At 32.9% G+C, this 23,982-nt stretch overlaps 1 protein-coding gene across 2 annotated transcripts; it reads right to left on the bottom strand.

Moving 5' to 3' along the window:
* Positions 1-33: 33 nt before the first annotated feature.
* LOC129799474 (lateral signaling target protein 2 homolog) lies at positions 34-23,485 on the bottom strand. Of its 2 annotated transcripts, XM_055843372.1 has the most exons (5): positions 23,230-23,432; positions 12,939-13,079; positions 11,913-12,854; positions 11,215-11,849; positions 34-3,049 (listed from the first exon to the last, which is right to left on the bottom strand). In XM_055843372.1, exons 1-5 carry the CDS (start codon positions 23,263-23,265, stop codon positions 2,176-2,178), a joined length of 2,628 nt encoding a protein of 875 aa, XP_055699347.1. In that variant the 5' UTR covers positions 23,266-23,432; the 3' UTR covers positions 34-2,175. The 2 variants fall into 2 exon arrangements, with proteins under 2 accessions (XP_055699347.1, XP_055699346.1); XM_055843371.1 differs by having other exon boundaries at positions 11,215-12,854; positions 23,230-23,485.
* Positions 23,486-23,982: the final 497 nt, after the last annotated feature.

Genomic DNA, 23,982 nt, shown 5'->3' on the forward strand with positions numbered 1-23,982 from the left:
GCTCCTTTGGAAATTTCATTAAAATTCCATCAATTTTTTTTATTACATAATACTTTAATGATAAATTCTTAAATGGATAATAATGCCATTTACAAAGCGAAATTACATTTATTGTTTTCTTCCTTAATTGTTATAGTTTTAAAACTTCTTTCCTTTCATGTTACAATTTCTTTGAAGTTTTCAAACTAAATTAAAGATAAAGTTTGTTAAATTGTAAGGTATTAAAGAAAAATATATATTGGAGGCTTTTAAACAAGACAGTATATCATATTATAAAGAGAAAATTATTATAAAAAAAAATGTGATAAGAAAGAAAATAAATGGATATGTTAATTCCCCTTGAAACCGTCGTACTAAAATAAACAGCTTTTTTTCTTGTTTTAAACATACAATAGAAATAAAAAAAATATAATAGAACTGAATAGTGTTTGATACGAGACAAATATTATGAAGTTTAAACTTTCCTTCTCAATTGTATGTATGCATTAATCCTCAGATATTTTCATCATTTATTCATGGTATCTTCCTCACTTTATCTTTTTTTTTCTTTGCTATATTTTGCTAAGTATTGTCACACAAATGTTGATTTTTTCTCATTTAATCCCTTAGTCAAATTAGAATTAATGCATTTTACTTTAAATACTTCTATCATTGTAAGATACAGTTAATTCATAAAGTTTGTTTGTTTTTTTTTTTTGCAGTAAAAAATCGAACATTGATCTTCGCATCGACCATCGAGGAATATTTTACTTAAATATTCTTTTATTTTTAATTACATTTATCACACTTTTCTCCATCTAAAAGAAAATTCTCCTTTCAATTTGTGCATAATTCAAGAGTTTTAGCCAATTTCATTCTTTTATTTATTTTTTTCTTCAATGCAGTTCAAAGATCAGATGATATTTACAACAAATGGCAGTTCAAAAGATAAAATAAATTATGCAGACAGTTATGGTGAAAAATATGACTTGAACACTCACTTCCTCATTATTTGCAAAAAGTGGGGGAGAACTCGGTGTCTTTCACATTGAATTTTTTTTTATTTTATCTTGGGGAAAATTCATCAATTTATATTGCGGCGGGAATTCTTTATTGTTCTATGTAGTTTTTTTTCTTTAATTAGTTATTTACTTTTAAACATTAACATCGACCAAGAATTTTATTTTATTGATAAATCATCATTACTAAGGCTTTATTAATTGCAATAAAATGGAATGAATTAAGTTTCAGCCATTGTGGGCTTCGCAGTTTTTTTTTTTTTTGGTTTTGAAACTAAAATCCTTTGTTTTACTCACTCACGATGCAATTAACTTTCTCAGTTAATAAGGTGGAAATTCCAAGAATTTTCAAGAAAATTATTTTACTATATTTTTTCTTTTACCATTCTGTAGCGAGTGAGGAAAAATTGATTTTTTATGTAAAAAGCACACATTGCGGAAAACCTTAAAAGGAAATCTGTTTTTCTTTTTTTTTTGTTTTTCGAGAAATAAACGTATTGAACTGCTAATAAAACTATAAAAATGTCTCTGAGTGATTTGGCTAAAGTTAATTTTAATTTGTATAGTATAAAAGATCAAGAAACAAACAAGAAAAATAACATATGTAGAAAATGTATAAGAAATTTCTGTTGCTACAACTCTATCGCGTCATTTTTTTTAACGTTATTAATTAATTTTATTCTTTGTGGTCATTGCGTACGTTTATTTTCTTTTTTTTTTTTTGAGAACATGGCTATTTCTTTTTTTTTTTTAGAAATTTTACTTAAAAAAAAAGTTGGCAAAATTATAATAAATTCCATTGATTTAATGTCTTTTTCATTTTGTCAAGAATATTAATAAAATTATCCTGTGTTAAAATTTAATTAAGAGAAGAATAATCAAGTCTGTTATTTTATTACTATTATTTTTTTTTTTTTTTGAAAATTTTGCAAGCTGTGTAAAACTTTACAAGTAGTATTTTTCTCGGAGTTTTGAGAAAATATAAACAGAGTACAATTCACAACCACAAACATTAGCAAAACTTTTGGGAAATCTTTTTTTTTTCTTTGCAAATTTTTGCCAAAACGTAAAGATTTAAAAAAAAAAGTCCAAACAATTGACAAACTTTTTGCGAGATCATGTGTCTCTGTGTTAGGAATGGGTGACCACGAATAAAAGATGCAAGAAAGACACTCCCCTATACGGTGCCCACTTCACGGACAAAGCACGCCCGACACACCCGGACGGCTTTTGTGAGCCCAAATTTGGGCAAGGGGGCGGATGAATTGGAGCACACGCCACAGAACACCTTGCCGCAGCATCGACAATGGTGACGGCGTCTGAAGGCAGTGAAGACGGCACTGCATGCCATGCATCGAGGTGCCTCCTCGTCGGGTATCCACCGTGGTGGACGTTCAGTTCTCATGGTGTCTCCATTGGGCAAATGGTCGCTGGAGGAGTAGGAGCGTGTCCGTGGTAGAGACACTGGTGAATTTCCAGCACTGCAACTGCCTCCATGTCGTACACTTGTGCCATTATCATCACCCACAATCACATTGATGCGCCTAGGACTTACAATACCACCCCCCGATGGCAATGGTACCTCAGACTCTGTCATGGAGTGACTATGACGACTGGCAGCACTCGATGTAGAGCTATCTGAGGGACTTTCACCCAAACTATGACTCCTCTCCACATTCGTCCTCGTCAGCATATTCGTGTCAATTTCCTCACTGGCACTACGTGCCGTAGTCCCCTGTGACTCTCTTGCAGTCTCAAAGACACTATCCAACTCCGGATTGACCTCTTCGGCTGAGTAAATGCTTTGGTTTGAGCCTCCATTTGTCTGTACAACCACATCACTTTCGCTGGCACGAAACTCAAACAGATCATTTGCATCCTTCGGCTTCTCCTGCACATTTAGTATTATCTCCTCCTTTGGCGGTGGAGATTCATTCATAAGAAAGACACTGCGCAATATTTGGCGTAGATCTGATGCAAAATTCGTCTGTAATTGATCAGCTACACCGGCTATACACACAAAAAGGCGATGAAGCAAATTTTCCACGCTCCTTAAAGAAAAACCCCCAAAAAAACAAAAAAAAAAAACAAAATATATAGATATTTCTTTAATTTAAAAAATTCTTGCAAGAGAAAAAAAAATTGAAAAAGATAAAATCTGGAATTATTTTCTGTGTGGCAATTAAAAATGCATAAATCGTAATAAACACTTACACAAGGTTTCCTTTCTCCGAAAAAATATATATTAAAATGCAACTAAACTATTTTGGTGTAGGGTGGAATCACCAGTTCTCGCCAGTGCCCCACTTCTCGCCACTTACATTGAAATCGCTATTTTTCGCAATTTATGAAATAAATGAGTCGCAATTTTTTTGTACTGTTTCTGCTTCTACGCATAGAATCGAAAAATAATAATTATTCGTTTTGGATACACGATTTTGATCACTTTTTAGAGCAATATTTTAAGCAAGTGCATCGAATCCAACATCTCTTACCAAATGTACTAAGTGTCGTCAAATTTTCATCAGGCCAAAAATACCTATTTGGGTAAATAATTTGTCTATTGAATATTTAATTGCACTTGTGGAATACATAAAATTTGTATTTAGTCAATTAATATTTCATTTTATATTATTTTTGTATAAAAATGAGGCATGGCGAGAAGTGGTAATATTCTGGAATTGATTTTACCACCTGTCGCCATATCTTTTCAATAGGCGACGCTAACTTCACTTCGTACATTCTCAGTTGTCAAATCTGCATTGTTTACTTTCTGCAAAAGCCCCATAATTTGATTTCTCAAATAAAAGTGAACAAAAATCATTTAAAGAGAGTAATAATAAAGTGATCACAAGGACAGAGAAATGGTGAATGTATTCTTTTCATAGCATTGCCTAAAATAACCGAGTGTGGTTCTTTTCAAGTGGGTGGCGAGAAGTGGTTACAAATTTTACAAAACTGGCGAAAAGTGGTAAAAAGTGGCGACGAAATGGTTATTTTTGCATTATTAATAAAAATCAGTTTTTTAAGTAGTCCAGCGTTATGTTCTAGGATTATTGTTTTCACGTAACTAGAGCCAATACATCTAAGTAACTTTGTGTCAAATTTGACTTATCTTGTAACAAGGATTCAAAAGTTATGATTAAATGAATTTAATTTTTTCCTAAACATGGCGATAGCCGGTTATTCCACCCTATTATGCATATTTCGAACTTGTACCATTTTCAGATAAACATTCAAGTGATATAACTTTTAACACACATTTTTGTATTTCAAAATTAACTCTTTTACCTTTATGTATTGCATAACTATTTAAAAATTTATCTCGATACAACGAATTATAGATTGAAGGTTCCATTTCATGTTATTTCATCTCAAAATGACAACATTTCAGAAGAGCTTTATTATCATACAGGTATATGTAGATTTTAAAATATTATAGTACCTATTATTTGATATTAATAATCCTAACAATGCAATAATTTTGACATTATTTTAGATATGTTATTTAACACTTCAAGTTTTTATAAAAGCAACTTGCAAACTTCTCTATGGCTTTAGTATTTTTTTACTGACAAAATAATGCATTTTTTTTTAGTATTAAGATATAGGGTAAGTGTGCCGAATTTCGGCATAGTTGCATGCAAACGTCAAAGTCTCAAGTTTGAAATGTAATATTTTAAATACAAATTGATTTTTTTATTCTTTCTTTTGAAAGAGTATTGCTTGGAGCCTTGTAAAGAGTTTACCGTCTTTATTTACTCTAAAATCATTCTTAATACATTTTAAAATGAATAAAAATATAGACATAGCTTTGGTACCCTATTTCGGCCACCTTCATTCTCATAGTTCCTTGCCCTTCAGGAATTCTTCCAATATCTTTTTCACGTCATCTCGTTTGTCGAAGCTACATTTTTTGTTATTCTTTTGCATTGTATAGGGGAATGGCTCATAATTTTGAACCAGTTTCTTATTTTGGACACTTTGAGGATAAAATTGGACACTAAAAATAAATTGATTAAAATGATGGATTTTTATTCCAATATTTGATGAATAATGAATTCTATCTAAATATTTGTTTTTTTTTTTTGAAGATTTGAACACTAAATACGTTAAATTTTGAATATGATTTGAGTTGAAATTACTTTGATGAAAATTCAGTGTGAGCAATTGCTTACAAGAAATATGACAGAACTTCTTGTTTACTTCAGTCTTATTTATGTAGCTGTGGTGAAGTACTAACAATGTTTCTTCGCTTTTTTTGAGTGATATCATTGAATATTCATTGAATATTGTGTTGATTCACATTAATGGTGATTTATACATTTGACCTGAAGTTAGATATGCCTTGTGAATTACGTTTTTCGTGTGAAAAATGGGAAATTTTTTAAGATTGTGATACTCCTCCAGTGTGTGTGTGTCCTCCAGATTGTGATACTCCAGTGATACTCCTTATTTTGGACAGGTGTTTTTCTCACGAAATTTTGTGAAGTTTTAGCTTTTGTGATGACTAGGTTGGATAAGTGCCTGGAAAAACAAAGGAGCATCATCTCTACGAAAGAGATGTAGCGAGAAATGCCCTGAAAGGCTCCCGGAAAGGTCAGGGAATGAGCGAATCTGCACGTACTTGGAGTACCGAAGTCAACTCAATTTAATGAATGATATGGAAAGTTTGTGGGCTTCTTGTAACATTCTACGTCGACGAATGTCACAACATTCTACGTTTCCCTTACATGAACAGGAAGAGGACTTGGTAAGATTGGTTCATGAAATGAAGAACAATGGGCATCCTGTTGAGGCGGATTAGCTGTCCAAATTTACAGCCAAGTTGGCCAAATTAATAACCAAGTTGTCCAAAATAAGAGTCATATTCACCTCTACATATAAATTCATTTTTAAACGTATTAAAACTAATTTTAGTAAAAATAAGATGATAAATAGCTTGCCAAGTTTCTAAATAACCCTTTTGATAAAGAGTATCAAAAAAGTCAATTAGTATTGAAAATATCGTACTTCAAACTTGGAACATCGATGCTTATAAGCAGACTGGTCAAAATTATGAGCCCTAACCCTAATCTCTAGAGTACGTAAAGTCTAAAAGTTCATGGAAATTCGAGGAACAAAAAAGGTGACCGAAATTGCAAGCTGGCCGGAATTTGGCACACTTTCCCTAATCGGATAGATCAGAAACTGTGCTAACTGCATTTGCTTTGAGTCTGAATTCGTTGCAAACGCCAGAAAAAAATGTGTTGTTCGCTACAAATGCAAACCACAAAGCAAATGCAGTTAGCACAGTTGCTGATCGAACCGATGACATACAGACGACGAATCTATTTTTTTTTATTTCGAATTAAGTTAGAACATCGCATTATGTCTTTGGCCAGAAATATGACGGGAGGGAAAGGAAAATCAATTATCAAGGACTTAAATTTAAAATCGCTTTAATTACTCCATAAAACTGGGAGTAATTCAAGAAACATCGTACAGCCTCTATAGTGTACAGGGGAGGCATTTCCGCTACAGGGATGGATGATTCTTCTCTCGGGTGACCAATAAATTTATACTATAGTGAAAGAACTTACGGGACTTACGGCAATAGAGCCGTACAAATGTGAGAAATGAGTTTAAAAATATTGTAGCATTGCAAAAGATCAATGTATCAAAAGGGAGACATCGAGCTCCAATGTTGTCTGCCATTTTTTCATTTTCTTGAGTTCTCATAAAACTTTTAACATTTTCTGCAACTTGCTGCTATAACAGGAGATCTCACAAGTCAACTCTTTGAAAACCCAGATTTAATTCTCAAGTTTTGATTTTTTTCTAAATAAATATAATCTTTCCCTAATCGTTCGAGCAGTTAAAAATGATAAATAGATGCACCTCCTTTACCCAATAAAAACAAAACTGGAGCATGGAAGACACCAGAAGCATAACACATTGCTCGTAAGCGCTCCCGGACGATTTAGAATGGACTGAGCACATTAAGCTGCTCGAACTCCACAGAAAGGGCAGCAAGGAGAGCAGCATATAAATCCTTCTGTTTTGAGTTTTGTATTTTTTTAGCTCCCTTAATCCTTAACCCTTTAAGGCCGATTGGGTCACCCGTGACCCATAGAGAAAATTATTTTTCCTGAATACATCAAGTAAATTTTTCTTAATGTTTATACGTAATCGTAAAGTAGAATCTTGTAGGAATCTAGCTAGAATATTTTTTGCAAATCTCCAACTATTTGCTATGTAGTAAATATTTAAGAACAAATTATTATTATTATAATTACTATGTATTCACAATAATAGGGACATCCCTTTTACAATTGTGAAAAAAATAAAAGCAAAAAAAAAGAAGAGGAGGAAAACAAAAACAATAGAGAAAAAATTACAAAAACAAAAGAAATTTAAGAATTAATTAACAGCAAAGAGCAATAAGAACTAAAAGAAAAGAAGAAGTCAAAATCCTAAACTTCTCAGGGTACAATTTGAAAAAATTGCCGAATGGAAGCTACAGAAGAGTGTCCGCCACTCGGGATGTCATTGAAAATAGTAACGTTTTTAACAAAAAGCGTTCTGCAAAGGCAATCAGCATTAACTTTAGGCACTTTAGGATTGGAAGGGTTACTCTCAAGGTAGATTTGAAGGTCATCTGCATAAAGATGAAAAGAGCAATTCTGCAATACTGAGGGTAAATCATTGATGAAGAGGGAGAAAAGCAATGGGCCAAGTATAGACAGAGCCTTGACCAATGCCCTTATTGAGAAGAGAAGGTGGAGAGAAATTCTCGCAGTACCAGTGATCTTCCAGTGAAGTAAGATTCTATAAGGGAACCGCAGTAGAAGAAAAATTAAAAAGAGAACACAATTTATAGCAAAGAAGATTATGAGGAAGACTGTCAAAAAGTAAAATCTAGAAGAACAAGGATCACAAAGCGATTCGATCAATAGAAGACGCAATATCATAATAATAATAATAATATTTATTTATCACAAAAATAGGGTCATCCCTCTTACAATTGTGACAAGATAAATAAAAAAATTCAAAAGAAAAAAACAAAAGCAACAAAAGTTAAGAAAATAGAAAAAGAAAGCAAAATAGAAAAAAAAAATAAAGAGTTTCTAGGAATCAGCCTGAAAATAACCACTAATGGCAGCCGCAGAAATACGGCAGTCACACGGAAGTGAAATAGTTCATAGTTCATAGTTAACTTTCAGAAGGGCTGTAGTAGTACTATGATCCCTACGAAAGCCCGACTGAAAGTCACAAAGGAGCATTATTATCGTTCAAATAATGTGAGATTTGCTCATGAAGAAGAAATTCAAATGCTTTTGACAGAACAGGAAAAAGGCTGATGGGCCTGAAGTCAGAAGGGGATTTGGGATTAGTGACTTTGGGAATAGGAACTACAAGAGCTCGTTTCCAAGAATCGGGATAATTTGAAGTTGTGATTGACGAATTTTTAAATGACCTTTTATGATAAATGATTTTTAATATTTTTTTTTCATATTTTCATATTTTTTTAAAGCTAAACCCTTTCGGGAATAGAAAGTACAATATTCCTACTTAATATTTTTCATTAGGGTGAAATTTGTCATTCATTGGTATCGTCAGAAAAATTATTCAAATTTTTTGGGCTTATTTTTGTCCCTATTATCCATAGAAACAAAAAACATACCGAATCAGACTCTATTAGATTTTCCAAGCTTGTACTCACTGATTTTGTTTATCAGTTTCATTTTTTTTGCTATTCTTCGGTAAGCAAAAAGCGTCTCGTTCAGGGTGAAGGGGTCGTTATTTGGTAGAATTTTGGAAATCTGAATTTTTGAAATTCTTGACGTCACGCTCTTTGTACGTAAGTCGGTACTCGCCAACTTTAAAGGCCAAACGGTTAAAGATAGCGACTTTGAACCTTCGCTGACCCGACCCCCCATAAGTCCATCTTATTGATTAATACACACCTCTCATTTTCCCCCTACCCTTCCCTTCCCCGCCAATACCACGTTTTTCTTGGATTGCTTCAAAATAAGCCATACATTTTTATTTTCATTTTTGGATATGTTTTAGAGATGACCTAGACAGATATTTCGTGCATATATGGAAGTACCATAGAATTATTCCTAATACGTTTTTTTTTTCAAGGTCAATGTTTAAAAAGGCACTAGTAGAGAGCGTATTTCCCAACCGAATGGTATTATATCTGGACAAGCCTGAACCGATTCCAATCCGTTATAAACTGGTTCATAAGCGATAACTTATTTTTATCCGGAATGCAATTATATCACTCCTAAACTATTTTTTGCGATGTTTTGACTAAATAAATAAAAAGGTTCAAATCGGTTGAAAACCCGTAAATGGTAAATGATGCGAAAGTACTTTTGAGGTATATAGGATCTAAGTCACGAGTTCGAGCACTTCGCAAAGTCTGGGATGTTTTGCTATCCCTTTTCAAATACTAGATTATAATAGGATTGAATTTTTGATACGAAAATATCTCAATACGTTTAACAATAACTGCTCGAACTCAAAAAGAGAGCAGTAGATAAAATTTTTACATGGCGATGATTAGAAATTCTATATAGGGGAGACCGGGGTGATTTGGGACAGGGGTAGAGTGGGACAAGGCGATTTTTTTCATTAATTTTTGAAATAAATGGGATTTAACCACTACTCAATCGTAGGCAATATTAAGATGTATCTTATGGATATCCTCAGTTTTATTGTTTTAATTCTACGAACACTTTCTTAAAAATTGATAAAAATTGTATTTTTTGATCTCTCAGTTGTGCTCTTTGTATTTTATATCAGCGATAATCAAAACATTTTTATCTCACTAGCTAGCAGTGTAATCTGGGAGCATATTTTTATAAAAGTTTCAGAGATTATACGCTCTTGTTTTTTACATAAAGGTTTTAAATACCAAAACTACCCGCGGGGATATTTGGGACACCTGAAAGGGGATGAATGGGACGTTGATTTTCGACAAGAATGTAGGTGGCGTGCAATTTTTTATTGTCAAAATGAAGAGTAATGCCCAGTTTCCACTGGAAATCTTCATATTGTGCAAACTTTACCAGTTGAGCAGTTGTTTACAAGGACAATTAAATCATCAATGTCTTGGGAATCAATAATTTATTCTCCAAAGGATATTCGACCTTTGCTCAATCCCGTTAAAAGCTATTTTCTCGAAAATTTCTCGAGCAATATCCTCTACAATTCTCACAAGTTTTCTAAAAAAGGCAAGACGAGTGCTTTTTCAGAGAAATAAGGAAAAAACAGGTACCATGCAGTTGTCATAAAATCAAACAGGAATCCGTCAATGAGTTCAAAATTAAAAGTTGCAAGAAAATCTACTCGTGTGAGAAATTTGATGATCATGATTGCAATAGTTAGAGTAAAAAAGCAAAGAAAGGTAGATGGAAAATAATATGAAAATACTTTAAATGACTGATTGACAATAAATGACTCTACTGTACAAATTAAATTGATATTATGTTCTAAGTATGAAAAAAAATTTAACATTTTTATTTTGATTAGAAATATTTTTAATATAGTACTTAAAATTAATTAACGCGCTCCAATAATGCAAATTATTCGAGAAAAAACGCGTCCCAAATATCCCCTTTTGCGTCCCATACTGCCCTACATCGGGGAGGTTTGGGAAAAAGCGTCAAGTTAATTGTTTTATTTTCTCCCTAAAAACTCAGTTGTTTTCCAAGTTCTATCGAGTACTTTTTATAAAGTCAATACCTATAGGTATCCTATAAACCGCATAGAATTGTAATATACTCTCGTGATTTTTTGGAATACTGTCTCAAAGTCAAAACATGAAAAAGTGTCCCAAACCTCCCCGGTCTCCCCTAATCGTAAATCACATCCGCTAACGCGTGATACCTTCTATGTAAAGAGGTTCCATAAAAATTTATCTAACCGAGATGAATCGCATCTCTATAATACTCTATTTGTGACTGTAAGCAGTGAAAAAAAATGTTATTAGCATTGAGTTAAAGAGTGAAAGTACTTTGCCATTGAATGAATGTATCACATTAACTTTCTGTGAAAATACCATTGACTATTGACAAGGTGTTATAGCTTTCGCAAAATAAACTCTTTAAGGACGCATTATGATGGTTCAGAATAGGATAGATTTTTTTTTAAAAATTATATATATATATATATATATATATATATATATATATATATATATATATATATATATATAACTCACTTGAATTTCATGCGCCCAGCAGCTCGCAGAGCCAGAGTAATCTCATGTGAATCTCCATCAGATTGCGACGACGAAGTGTCCCCGCTGCTGCTTGACGATGTATTATCGCAACGTGCCCTCAGACCAGGCGATGGATAGACCACGCATCGACGCAGATAGTTGCCAGTAGCTGGCGCCGAGGTAGACGCTGTCGTCGTCACGGTCCTACGACTGGTTCTCTGTGATCGTGAAGATCGTGCTCCGCTATTGTTAACTTTGTGTTTCTTTGTGGTACTGATATGAAGTGCTTCTTGACACTGACTCGTGCCAGCGGTCTGAACTTTATCTTCGCCAGAGGAGCCCGATGTAGATCTACTACAGCTTGGCTGCTGCTCTTCTTTTTTCCGTTGCAATTCCTCCCAATTCTCCGAGTATCTTTCAGTCAATGGCATCGACGCTGCCTCACTTTCCACCTTTTGAGTCTCTGAATCAGGAGTACGGTCCAGGCTCGTATTTTCTGTACCAATTCCCGAATCCTGCCTATCTGATGTCGACGTGGCCTCTGGTTTATTGTCAACATCTTGAGTCTGAGCTGCTCGTACTGTAAATTCATCATCACTCGAGATAAAACTGTCAGTGAGGGGAGCGTCGTTTGGCTGCAGTAAATTGCCAAAATTTGTATTAGGTATTAAATAACCCGAAGAACAGTCAGTTGTTACCAAATCACCGTTGTCTTCTTTGACGACAACGGATCCCACCACGTCCTCTCTGTCTTCCTCAGATGAATGCCATTCACTCCCGGATTCGTCCTCATTCACGACAGAGTAGAAACTTGGGAGTTTTTCTTTGCTACAACAATCACTAATCACAAGTTCTTCATCACCACGAATCAGTTTTTCATCATCACAGTTAAAGTCACACTTCAAGTGGATGTCCTCATTGGTGCATAGGAGTTTTTCCAACTGGTACAGTTCACTTTTATTCAACGTTCTCAATAAATCACGTATCTTAATGAGCAGAGTCCTAAAGGGCCTAAACATTTCGGATAATTGCTCAGCTGGCATGGTCATGTTCAGTGGACCCTTGTCATATATCACGAGACCCGTGATGATGGCTAGTCGAGGTATTGAAAACATTAGGGCCGGGTCAAATGAGTCCACCTGTTCCTGATCCAGCAAACCAATTTTCAGTGCCCTCTGGACAGTTTCTGAGAAGAGCACACATATCATTTCCTGCATCTCGTGCTCTTGCTTACTTTTTACGGGCACCATAGCGCTAACGTATCTAAATTCAAATTCTGCAAAAAGTCTATCGAATATTTTTAAACTTTCGCACAATGTTTCCGTCGCCACGTCGTTTATATTTAAATTTAATGTTGGTGAATTTGGTGTATTATTTCGAAGGCACTGCTCTCGCAATAGATTTCTCACATTATCTAAACTCCTTGTCACTGCTTTAGCCAGTGGGCGCATCTCTGTACTCTCTGCCTCGCGATTGAGAATCGATGATCCAGCTGCAAGGCATTCAGCACCAAACCACAATTGACCTGCCAGACTCTCCTGAAGCACTTCCTCAGGAAATTTTGCACGAAATGCTCGCGGATCCCGATCATCGCCTAGCAATTCGTCCATAATCTGATGCGTTATGGCAAGAACTTTGTCCTAAAAGCAAAAATTAAATAAATTTACAGATTTTCTTACAAATAATAGAAATTAATATTAATATCAAAGTGATAGAGACATTACTTGTCCTTGCCGCAAGCGTCCAACTAAACGAGAACATCTTTCAGGTTCAGCTCTCCCATCAAAACTGTCCAATTCACTGGCAACTGCTGTAAGAGCTCGGTCTGCATGATAGAATCTCGCCAAAATGGACTTATCATCCGCCTAAAGTTCAAAAAGATAAAAATATTTATTTATACTTTAAAGGCAAACGCATTTGTAATGCCCTTAATATTTTGTTGCATAAGGTGGACTATTCCACATGTCCCAATAGGAAAATTAAAAGTGACAACTTTTGCAAAACATTAAAGAATATTTCTTTATAATAGAATAATAATATAGGAATTTTTAACCCATTCAATGAATGTACTAGAAATAATTCAATATCGTTAAAAATGATTTTTTAATCTTTAAAAGCGGCGCGAGAAGCCGCTGTCAAACACACATCTTAACCCTTTAAGGACGATTGGAACACCGGTGTCCCATAAAGAAAATAATTTTTCCTGACTACCTAAAGTTATTTTTCTTCTTATGTCTGTACATAATTGTAAAGTAGAAGGTTGAATAAATCTAGAATATTTTTTGCAAGTCTCTAGCTATTTGCTATGTAGTAAATATTTAAGCTCAAAAATGGCGAATTTTTAAATTCTCAAATTCATAATTGATTTTATTTATTTTTTATACTTCCAATTTTTTTTAAGCAAAACCCTTTTGGCAATAAAAACTACAATACTCATACGTAATATTTTTCATTAAAGCGAAAAATATTATTCATTGGTATTGTCAGAAAAATCACTTAAATTTTTGGGCTATTTTTGTACCTAGGGGAAATGCTTATAATTTTGTCCAGTTTCTTATTTTGGACACTTTGAGGATAACATTGGACACTAAAAATAAATTGATTAAAATGATGGATTTTTATTCCAATATTTGATGAATAATGAATTCTATCTAAATATTTGTTCTTTTTGGAATATTTTAACACTAAATACGTTAAAATTTGAATATGATTTGAGTTGAAATTGCTTTGTTGAAAATTCAGTGTGAGCAATAGCTTACGAGAAATATGACAGAACTTCGTGGCTTACTTCAGTCTTATTTAGTTTTGGTGAAGTACTAACAAAGTTTGTTCGCTGTTTTTGAGTGATATTATTGAATATTCATTGAATATTGTGTTGATTCACGTTACTGATGATTTGTACATTTGACCTGAAGTGAGATTTGCCTTGTGAATTATATTTTTCGTGTGAAAAATAGGAAATTTTTTAAGACATTCACCAGTGAGGTGATGATTCTTATTTTGGACAGGTGTTTTTCTCACGAAATTTCGTGAAGTTTTAGCTTTTGTGATGACTAGGTTGGACAAATGCCTAGAGAAACAAAGGAGCATCATCTCTACGAAAGAGATGTAGCGAGAAATGCCTTGAAAGGCTCCCGGAAAGGTCAGGGAATGAGCGAATCCGCACGGACTTGGAGTATCGAAGTCAACTCACTTTAATGAATGATATGGAAAGTTTCCGGGCTTCTTGTGACATTCTACGTTTCCCTTACATGAACAGGAAGAGGACTTGGTAAGATTGGTTCATCAAATGAAGAACAATGGGCATCCTATTGAGGCGGATTAGCTGTCCAAATTTACAGCCAAGTTGGACAAATTAATAAACAAGTTGTCCAAAATAAGAGCCAAGGTCACCTCTACTTATCAATTCATTTTTAAACGTATTAAAACTAATTTTAATAAAAATAAGACGATAAATAGCTTGCTAAGTTTCTAAACAACCCTTCTGAAAAGAGAGTAACAAGAAATGTCAATTAGTATAGAAAATATCGCACTTCAAACTTGGAACTTCGATGCTTATAAGCAGACTGTCCAAAATTATAAGCACTTCCCCTATCGTTCATAGAAGCACGAAATACACCGAATCAGACTCTGTTGGACTTTTTAAAGTTAGATGTAACACTTATCATTGATTATGTTTCTCAGTTTAATTTTTATTGTTGATTTTCAGTCCGTAAAAAGTGTCTCGTCGTTAAAGGGTTAACCGTCACAGAATTTAAATTCTGTTAATTCATTACAAACTCTATTGATTTAGATAGAGAAACTAACCAAGAAAACACATTTGCAACCATAATTCAAATCAGGAATTTTAGGACGCCAATTTTAACAAATTCGAAGGGATGTCCAATTTTCCGTCGGTCATTTTGAGCAAAATTTTTGCATGATTTCACGCGAAGCCAGAAAAAAACAACAAAATGTATTCCCATTTCACAGTCAGGCTATTTTTTTCAAGTAAGGTGAAAGGAACACCTATTGCTACTTTAAGAACTCGTGTCAGGACCTATTGACACTCTACTCGCCCTACTCTGTACCATTTGGAAAAAAATTAATTGAAAAAAGTAAATTAATAAAAAACGCCATATTACTTACATTTTATTAGATAACATTAAATAAAATTCAACATTTTGATAAAAGTGTCAATAGAGGTTCCCTGTCCAAGAGATGTTCATTCAACCCTAATTGAAGGACTAAAGTATATAAAAAACCATTCCCGACATAAATTTGAATATCAATTGCCCAAGAATAAATTATTTAAAATCACTCAATTTGCGTATGATGTATAATACCATGGTAAGGAATGGCTTAATGAAAAAATATTATTGGCTTTTCTACAATTTCTCGCAAACAGTTGTTGAGTATTTTTTTTACAAATTTTCCAGACTTCACGTTTGCAAACTAATTATTTTAAAAATTTTGAAAAATTGAAATGTTTGCAAATTATCAATGGTGTATTTTTATGAGGGATCCTGTTTTAAAGAATTCTGAAAATGTGTATCTTCAAATTAATATTAAGTCTTGAACAGATTTTAACTAAGAAATTTTTCAAAAAATCACTAATTATATTTACTATTGCCATTCTAAAAAGATAATAGTATTTTTTTCACAAGTTAAAAATTAACAAACTTAAAAGGTAAAAAATGCACGGTTGTGTGTGTGTGTGTTTTTTCAAATTATCAAAAAGGAAAAATTTAACAATATATGGTAATTTAAAATTTATACGGACAGCTGTGTCAATTCATATTGTACATTATACTTGACAGACATGATGAGCCACATTTTCATAGAAACTGATAAGATGGGAAATGCATTCAATGATGATCTCATTCATTTGCCTTTTCATACTTAAATATTATAGTTTTAAATAAAGAGTCACCATAATACTTTCAGTGATTAATGTGTACAAACACAACAGAGATGAATAGAGATAGAAATAGATTATCTTACACTTTAGGAATTTACCATTATCGAAAATGAAGTTCAAAGGCTCAATTTATCAGTCAACCTCCCGTTTTTCAGAATATACTCTTCCTTATTTTTTTTTCAATGAATTGATAGCTCGAGGCAAAGAGGTGATTGATAACGTCCATTGTAATTGATCTCTATTTTAATATTCAAAAAACCTTGCAATAAAAGAGACTTAATGCGTGCCATTTTGAATAACTCTTGATATTGATATGACTTAATGAATTGCATTGCACACATGAGAGAGAAGCATAAAAGAGTATAATGGTATTCTTTACACAACATAATACACAATTCATCTGTACAATTTTCAATTCTGTAAACATGATGTTTTAAATATACAATATCTAATATATTATTTTTTCACAGCAATAGAAATCACAGTTCCGTATAAATTGCTTTTCCGACTTTTTGCCAAAGAAAACAACAGCACTTTAAACAGCAATCAAACAATAAAAGCATGATTGAACTAATATTTGAACAAAAATGCATAAATAATTCTGACATAAAAATGAAAGCATTTTAAACATTTTTACTTCTTCTTCTTCTTACATTTCAACTTCCAACATCTCAAAAAACTTTAATCATAATTATGTGCGTGTGTTTGTGCATATAGAGAAATCCAAAAATTCAGTGGGCACTATCACTCAATCGAAAGTTACATAAAAATACAAAAGAAAAATAAAATTGGGATGACGACAACTAAATTGAGTTGATTTTTGCTAAATTTACCATTTGTTTTTACTGGTTTACATTTTTCCACCTATCTTTGAAAAAAAAATATGAGAAAATTGTCCCCATAAAAGGCGCATAGGAAATAATTTAGCTATGGAAGAACAAGTTGTTGTTTCATTTGAAACTCACATAAACTCCATGACGAAGACAGTGAAACTTTCCTTTTATCGAATCTCGCAATATAGTTGCTTGAAAGTGAAAACTCTTGCAATTCATCGTCGCAATCAACGATGTACAGAATAACAATTTAAATTTAACACATTACTTCCAGTGTATCATCTTATTTTTAGGTGTAAGAATGTTACGAATTTCATCACATATTTGGTTTTCCCACTAATTAAATACTTAATAATACTTTTTTTCACTCAGTCTTAGCATTCACTGTATAATGTTAAAAAACATGAATTTCCAAGGTTCTCCTCAAAGCACTTACATAGGCACTACCTACGTCACAGTCATATTTTTCTGATGTGATACTTTTAATTTAGCTGAAAGTCCTGTGCTATATTAGGGAAAGGTTACCTCTTTCTATATAATTTTACAAAAAAAATGCATTTATCTAATAAATAATCAAGAAATTTTACTACGAAGTTTTTAAAAAGTGATTTTGATGAATATAAATATATTATTTTGGTAAAGGAAAGTTATCAAAAAGCTTTTTCAAATTAGAAAATTTGTGTAACGTGGCAGTAATGTTTTACACAGAAAAATGAATATCTTTGGAAACCCATAATCAATATCAAATATTCACCAAACATAATCTGAAAAATAATTTATTTACTGCTCGTATTATTATAATTATTTTAATTTAGTCAACTAAGAGCAGTTTGTAATGTGACCATCAATTTAGATATATAAAAAAATCATACACTTTATACAAATTTCCTAACTAGAAATTGAGTTTAAGTAAACAAAAACGAAATATTAAGTTTAAATTAATGAAATAAAAAAGTAATAGTAAGAAAAACAACTTTTGTTTTATACAAGACTGTTTAGTGTGCCAAATTATAATCATAAAAAATAATCATTTTAAATCGTGAAGGTCTAACCTTGCAACTAGTTTTATTTTTTAGGAAAATCTCAATTCTTATTTTTCACCTTTTTTCTATTTCATACCATATTTTGGGCCAAAGTAACATTAAAGGAGGGTAGGGATTTTACGAATTTGTAAAATATAGTATGTCTTTTCCCGATAATTATAATATAATCAACGTCTATGGAAAGGTGGTATTCTTTTTTTTTAGATAGCCAATACTTAACAAAAATTAACATAATACAGGTAGCTTGTATTCAGTTCATTTTCATTTAGCAAAGTTGTGAAAAAATTGTGTTATAGGTAAAACTGTTCCATAACTTTTTCTTGTTATACGGGATTCAGACCTAGCTTGTTGACATGGGAGAGAATAATTGGGATAAGTGATTCATTAAATAAAAAAAGGAGCATTTAAAGATTCTCCGCTACAAAACACCAAAATTGCTTATGATTTAGGACATTACGAACTTCGGAAAGCTCGACGAAACGTCTAGTCCAATACTTGTATTACCTGATTATTCGAAATAGCCCAATCAATTTTTCCCATACATATCGTCGTAAATTAATTTTAAATTTCCTCAAAACAACATTTTTTTCCATTTTGCCTTCAATCACGCAGTTACGTTAATACGTACAACTTCAGTCTGTTTGGAAAGTGCATGTGATTAAAAATTTAATTCAAAATTATCAAATGTTTTGATATTGGAGAATGCGCATTGATATAGTGTCACGTGTAGGATGCCAGCCAAAGTTTCCACGGTAGCAACGGACGGATACACACATGGAAAAATTGCTAGTATAGTACGCTTGGAGAGCGATAAGTCAAAACTATGAATCAGCTTGGAGAGAGAGACCTCAATGGGAGAAAATGAGTGGGGATCAAAAGTGCGGATAAGACATTAAAAGACTTGTTTAGCGGAAAATACGCAAGGTATATCAATCGGATCGGTAGAAGGACGTATGCGTTAATTTTCGCTGAGAGGAATAAAGTTGAAAGAGGATAGGAAAAAAAAACAGCACGATGAATTGTGAACTGCCGTGAATCTTATGGGAGTCTCTATGAGGAAGACCTTCAACTGAGAATACACAAGACATTATGTTTGTGGCGTAAATAGCGATAGAGTAATTGTACAAATGGTCGAGTGAAACTGTGTCTTTTGTATATCGCGAAGAAAATGCCATATTTTTTCTCTACACGGTGACACCAACAAATCCCTCACTCTCGATTCTCTTATCACTGACAGTCGCGAAAAAAAAATCATTATCTCGAAGTATATTATGTAAATAAAACTTATTCGGCCAGATATCGGAGGGCATAAAGGATGGTAAATGTCAAATCCAGCGATAAGACACACACTAAATCAAATTGGTGATGATATTGACAATAAACTCCTGAAAATGAAAATCACTTTATCTCAAAGTCTCTTTTTGCAATATGCTCTTCGTGAAGGTTTTCTTAAAAAAAAATGATAATGCTTTTGAATTGTTTTTTTTTTTAATAAAAATGAGCTCACAGATCTAAATATAAAAGTCATAAGGAAAATTTCGTTCCAATTTATTTACGATTTAGTTAAACAAGACCAATGAAAAAACATAAAATCATTTTTTTCTACTTTTCTGGTATTTTACTACAGATATGGGGTCAGGTCTATTACACCTTTTTTTCGATTAGGCGTTACATGTATATCACACATATATTTTAGAACATTTATCTTACGTCTAAATTTAAAATCCCATTTTTTAGAACTGAACAAAACACAATATTGTTAAAGGAGCATACATATTAAAATTCACGACCAGTAAGTTAATTTAAACCTTTCAGAGCAATCACGATTTAGAAAAAGCCTCAATTAGATTGTCCTTAGACTTTCAACAAAATTAAAATCATTATGGTATACTAAAAAACAATTAATTTTTTTTATCTTAATTTAGTAATTAGGAGAGGGTCTCGGTCAAAACCCCAAAAGCCAAAATCCTGAAATGCAAAATCCCGAACGCAAAAATCTCGAATTCTTAAACGTGTTATAGCAACTCCTACGATTGTACCTGCGCTTGCTGGAGGCAAAGGTAAATTTTCTGTGTATTGGTAAATTATTCTATACATTATCCTCCATATAATTTCATCCTTTACAGGATTTTGAACATTCGGGATTTCGACTTTCGGGATTTCGACATTTTCGAAATTTTTGGCTGCCTCCGTATACTTTCTCTCAATTGGGAATATGGGGCAAAATATCATACGAATTACCGAGAAATTCGGGTCTGCAAGTGTTTGAAATATAATGATTTTTCGTTGACTTTCATACCTATATTAAATTTAAAAGGCAAAAAACAAACGAGCAGTATAAAATTCGAAATGGGCAGTAAAAAATTAAAAAAATGAGCAGTAAAATATCTAATTAGGATCAGTAAAAAACTTAAATCTTTACAACAACGGGCTTAATTTATATATTTAACATTTAAAATAGTTCCATATAGAGTGATAAGCCCTTTATTTTCCCTTTGCCAAAATTTGGACGATAATATCACTGTTTCAAATTTTTTTGATACTGATCAATTTTAACTTTTTACTGCTCATTTATTCAATGCCAATTTAAAATAATCATAATAATTGCAAATTCCACAAAGAAATCCTCAATGATAAACATGAAAATTTGTCAACAAACTTTTTTGAAATGCGACAGCCAATCCGAATTAAAATGTTGCCCGATTGAAAAGAAGCCGATTGAGTGTGAGTTTAATGGATTGCTTCCGGGATATTTCGCGTTATGATGGTGACACCTTTTTAATCCTACCGTCTGAACGTTTTTCTTTGTTTTTGAAATGCGATGCAGAAGCCTTAGAGTATAATTAGTAAGAGTATTTGGCATTTGGGCGGTGAAATCTTTGGCTCGCCTCTCATAATTGTGAATTTTGAGCCCATTTAAATTATTAAAATGTTTTAACAATTAAAACGTTTGAATAAGAAACATTTTGCACGATACTGTAAACTGATTACAGTTTTTTAACTAAATAATGCTCAAAGTTGATAAAATAGACTACTACATCAAGATAAATAATTATTTATCAATAAATCTATAAATATATAAATAAATAATATTAGAGGTTTCCAGGACTAATGGTGTGCACAAAATAACTTGTTTTGTAATCATATTTTTAAAACTGAAAATGAGAGTAAGTAAGATGATTAGGAATTAAATTTCACTCGTTCTTATTAAAACCTTAAATAAATGTTAACAGAGAAAAACATGTAGCTTCTTTTTGTGTAAAACCATTTTCTTTGGATCTAGACCTTTGTCTTTAAATCCAAACAATGGTCTTTGGATCCGTCCTAGATTGGGAGCAATTTAGTTTTAGTCAACTTATGCCTAACGCACAATAACTTTTGTTTTGTAAATATGTTTTTGATATTTCAATGAGAGTAAGTGAGATCTAGATGTAGTGATCTCGCTCACTTCAATAGAAAATTCTGAAAACATATTTACAAACAAACGTTATTGTGCGTTGGGCGTTACTCATAAGCAGTTTTGCAAACATATTTACAAAATAAAACTTATTATGTATTCCGCATAACTGTAATGTTAAACAAAAGATATTCTATGCTTCTATGCTAGATATTCTATACAGTTTTTTTTTATTTCATTAATGTTTTTTCGTGTTCTTTATTAGTTCGTGCGTTTTTCAGGATTGATCTTTCCAAAACAGAGAATACATTTTGCTTTGATTACATGCTTTGACATTTCACTTTAGAGTTAAATTACTCTAATATAATTCTAGTTATCTCGCTTACACTTGTACTCAATTTCAAAAATAAAAATAAAAACGCAGAATGTATGAAGAGGGTAATGGAGTATCCTTAAATTGGGAAATTTTTGAAATAGGGTTTTCTCTCCTATTTTTAAATAGTAAGTACTAGAACTAGACCATAAAGTCACAAATAAATTGTGAAGCTAAATTATAATAAGGCTCAGTTCCATTTAAACATAGGAGAAAAAAACCTATTTCAAAGGTGCCCTAATTAAAGGTACCCTAAATCGGTCTTCAGACTAGACAGAGGTTTAATCCAGTTCCCGACGGTCTCAAAATCCTAAATAGCAACCTTTTTTATTGCTTTTTCAGAATTTAATAGGTCATTTGTCATCATTAATCCAATCCTAAGTAATTTTTTCTTAAAAATCTTGTTAGGATGTTAAAAAATTAGAACAGTTAAGCCATATGGCTAAGTCTCAGGTCTGAAGCACGTATAAGTCCTCCTGTCGGTGATTGGATCAGCAACTTGGGCTATCTGAATTTTCTTTGTATCTACATTTCTTGCCAAAAACCTGCACAGCAATCCAAAAAAAAAAATACAAAGCAAATGCAGATAGCCTAGTTGCTGATCCAACAGATGATAAATTGACACTTTTCGTCTGACATTTTAAACGTGTGAAATTAGACAAACTAGGCCTGTTTTACACGTTTCGGACTTTCAGAATTGTATTTATTTTTTCGGACAACTTTTGAATCAGAAGAATTTTTGGTGACCTAAAAAGGACTCGATCTCAAGACACTAGCATCATAAAATGAGTACCACTTGTACTCTACCAATTAAATAAATTCATGTCCCAAATTTTCATGGTAGCTTCATTTTTTATGATCATTTATAAACAAGGTTACATTTAAAAAATGTTGACATTTTTTTCCAATTTAAAAAAAAATACGAAGGATTTCTTATGGTTAAAGGAACGAGAAATAGCCCTCAAGTGAATTGAACTTTGCAAAACGCTGTATTTGGGGCAACACACAACACACACCTCAATTCGCTCTCTTGGTGCTAATTGCGCGTTTCACTAGGCTGAGAAGTTGGCGTTGGTACATGGAAAAACTCCGTTATCTGATAGTGGCTTATTGTTCTGGGATTGTGTTTGGAATTAGGAAGAGCGAGGAGCATAGTTGGAGTAAGCATCAAATCGGGTCAATTGATGGCAAAACTAAGCAAATCACAATTGAGAAAATATATCCACAGTCCGTCTCTGATAAGAAATCGTCATCACAATCTTCCTTTTAGTTTCATACAAAAAACTTAGGAAAAACCAACCTAATACCATTCAGAAGGGCCCCCATGGTCATTTAAACAGGCCATGGGGGTAACTCATATATCATTTTACTTTGTGTGCCAATTTGAGACTGGGAATAACACAAAAAGCCACACGGTGAAAATGAGTGAAAATTTCCATTGTGGCAAGCGCGACATTTTTGTTTCTCACCTTTGGTTTATTCAACCATTTACGAAATGTATCCATTAGAATTCGTTAGTTGATCGTTGTCATAAGCACATAATCACAAAACAATAATTACAGCAAATGATGAACACCACAAAATTCACAATTTTCACTTAAATAGTCCGATTGCGAACATTTCTGACTTTTGCAGACTTTTCTCATCTCCTGTCATGGCTGACTTTTGGTGTGGGGAACCCTATAAAAAATTCCAAACGGAATTCCATTGGAATTCACATGGACTGCTCCATTATTATTATTAATCGTATCGAGATATTTATTACAAGGTAATCATTTTTACAATGCGTTATATCCCGTGTTGGAAGAATCTGCGAAGTCCATTGTAGACCGCCCAGGAGCGCCTTCCCGTAGTATGGTGAATGCTTCTTCCATGCTCCCGGAGTTGTTGGGCGAGGCGGTGCATTTTTATTACGTTATATCACAGTGAAAATGTCTTTTTCTAAACATTCAGATCTTTGCACCGGGCGGGACTCGAACTCACAACAGTGAATCGAGCCAGGGAATCGATCCGCCCAAGAGTCAACGGTCTTGCCTATTGCGCCACTGATTCCCCACTGCTCCATTGAAATTCCGTTATCTGCACATGATCCAAGTAAATTTGTAACATACGTAACATACTATGCGGTTACTAAAGTAACTACCTAAATATAATTAACAATTTCCGTGTAAAAAATATTGAAAACTAATGTTGAGCACTTGTTACACATATCGTCAGTTAAG

This window comes from Phlebotomus papatasi, chromosome 1, assembly GCF_024763615.1.
Source record: "Phlebotomus papatasi isolate M1 chromosome 1, Ppap_2.1, whole genome shotgun sequence".
Taxonomy (NCBI): Eukaryota; Metazoa; Arthropoda; class Insecta; order Diptera; family Psychodidae; genus Phlebotomus; species Phlebotomus papatasi.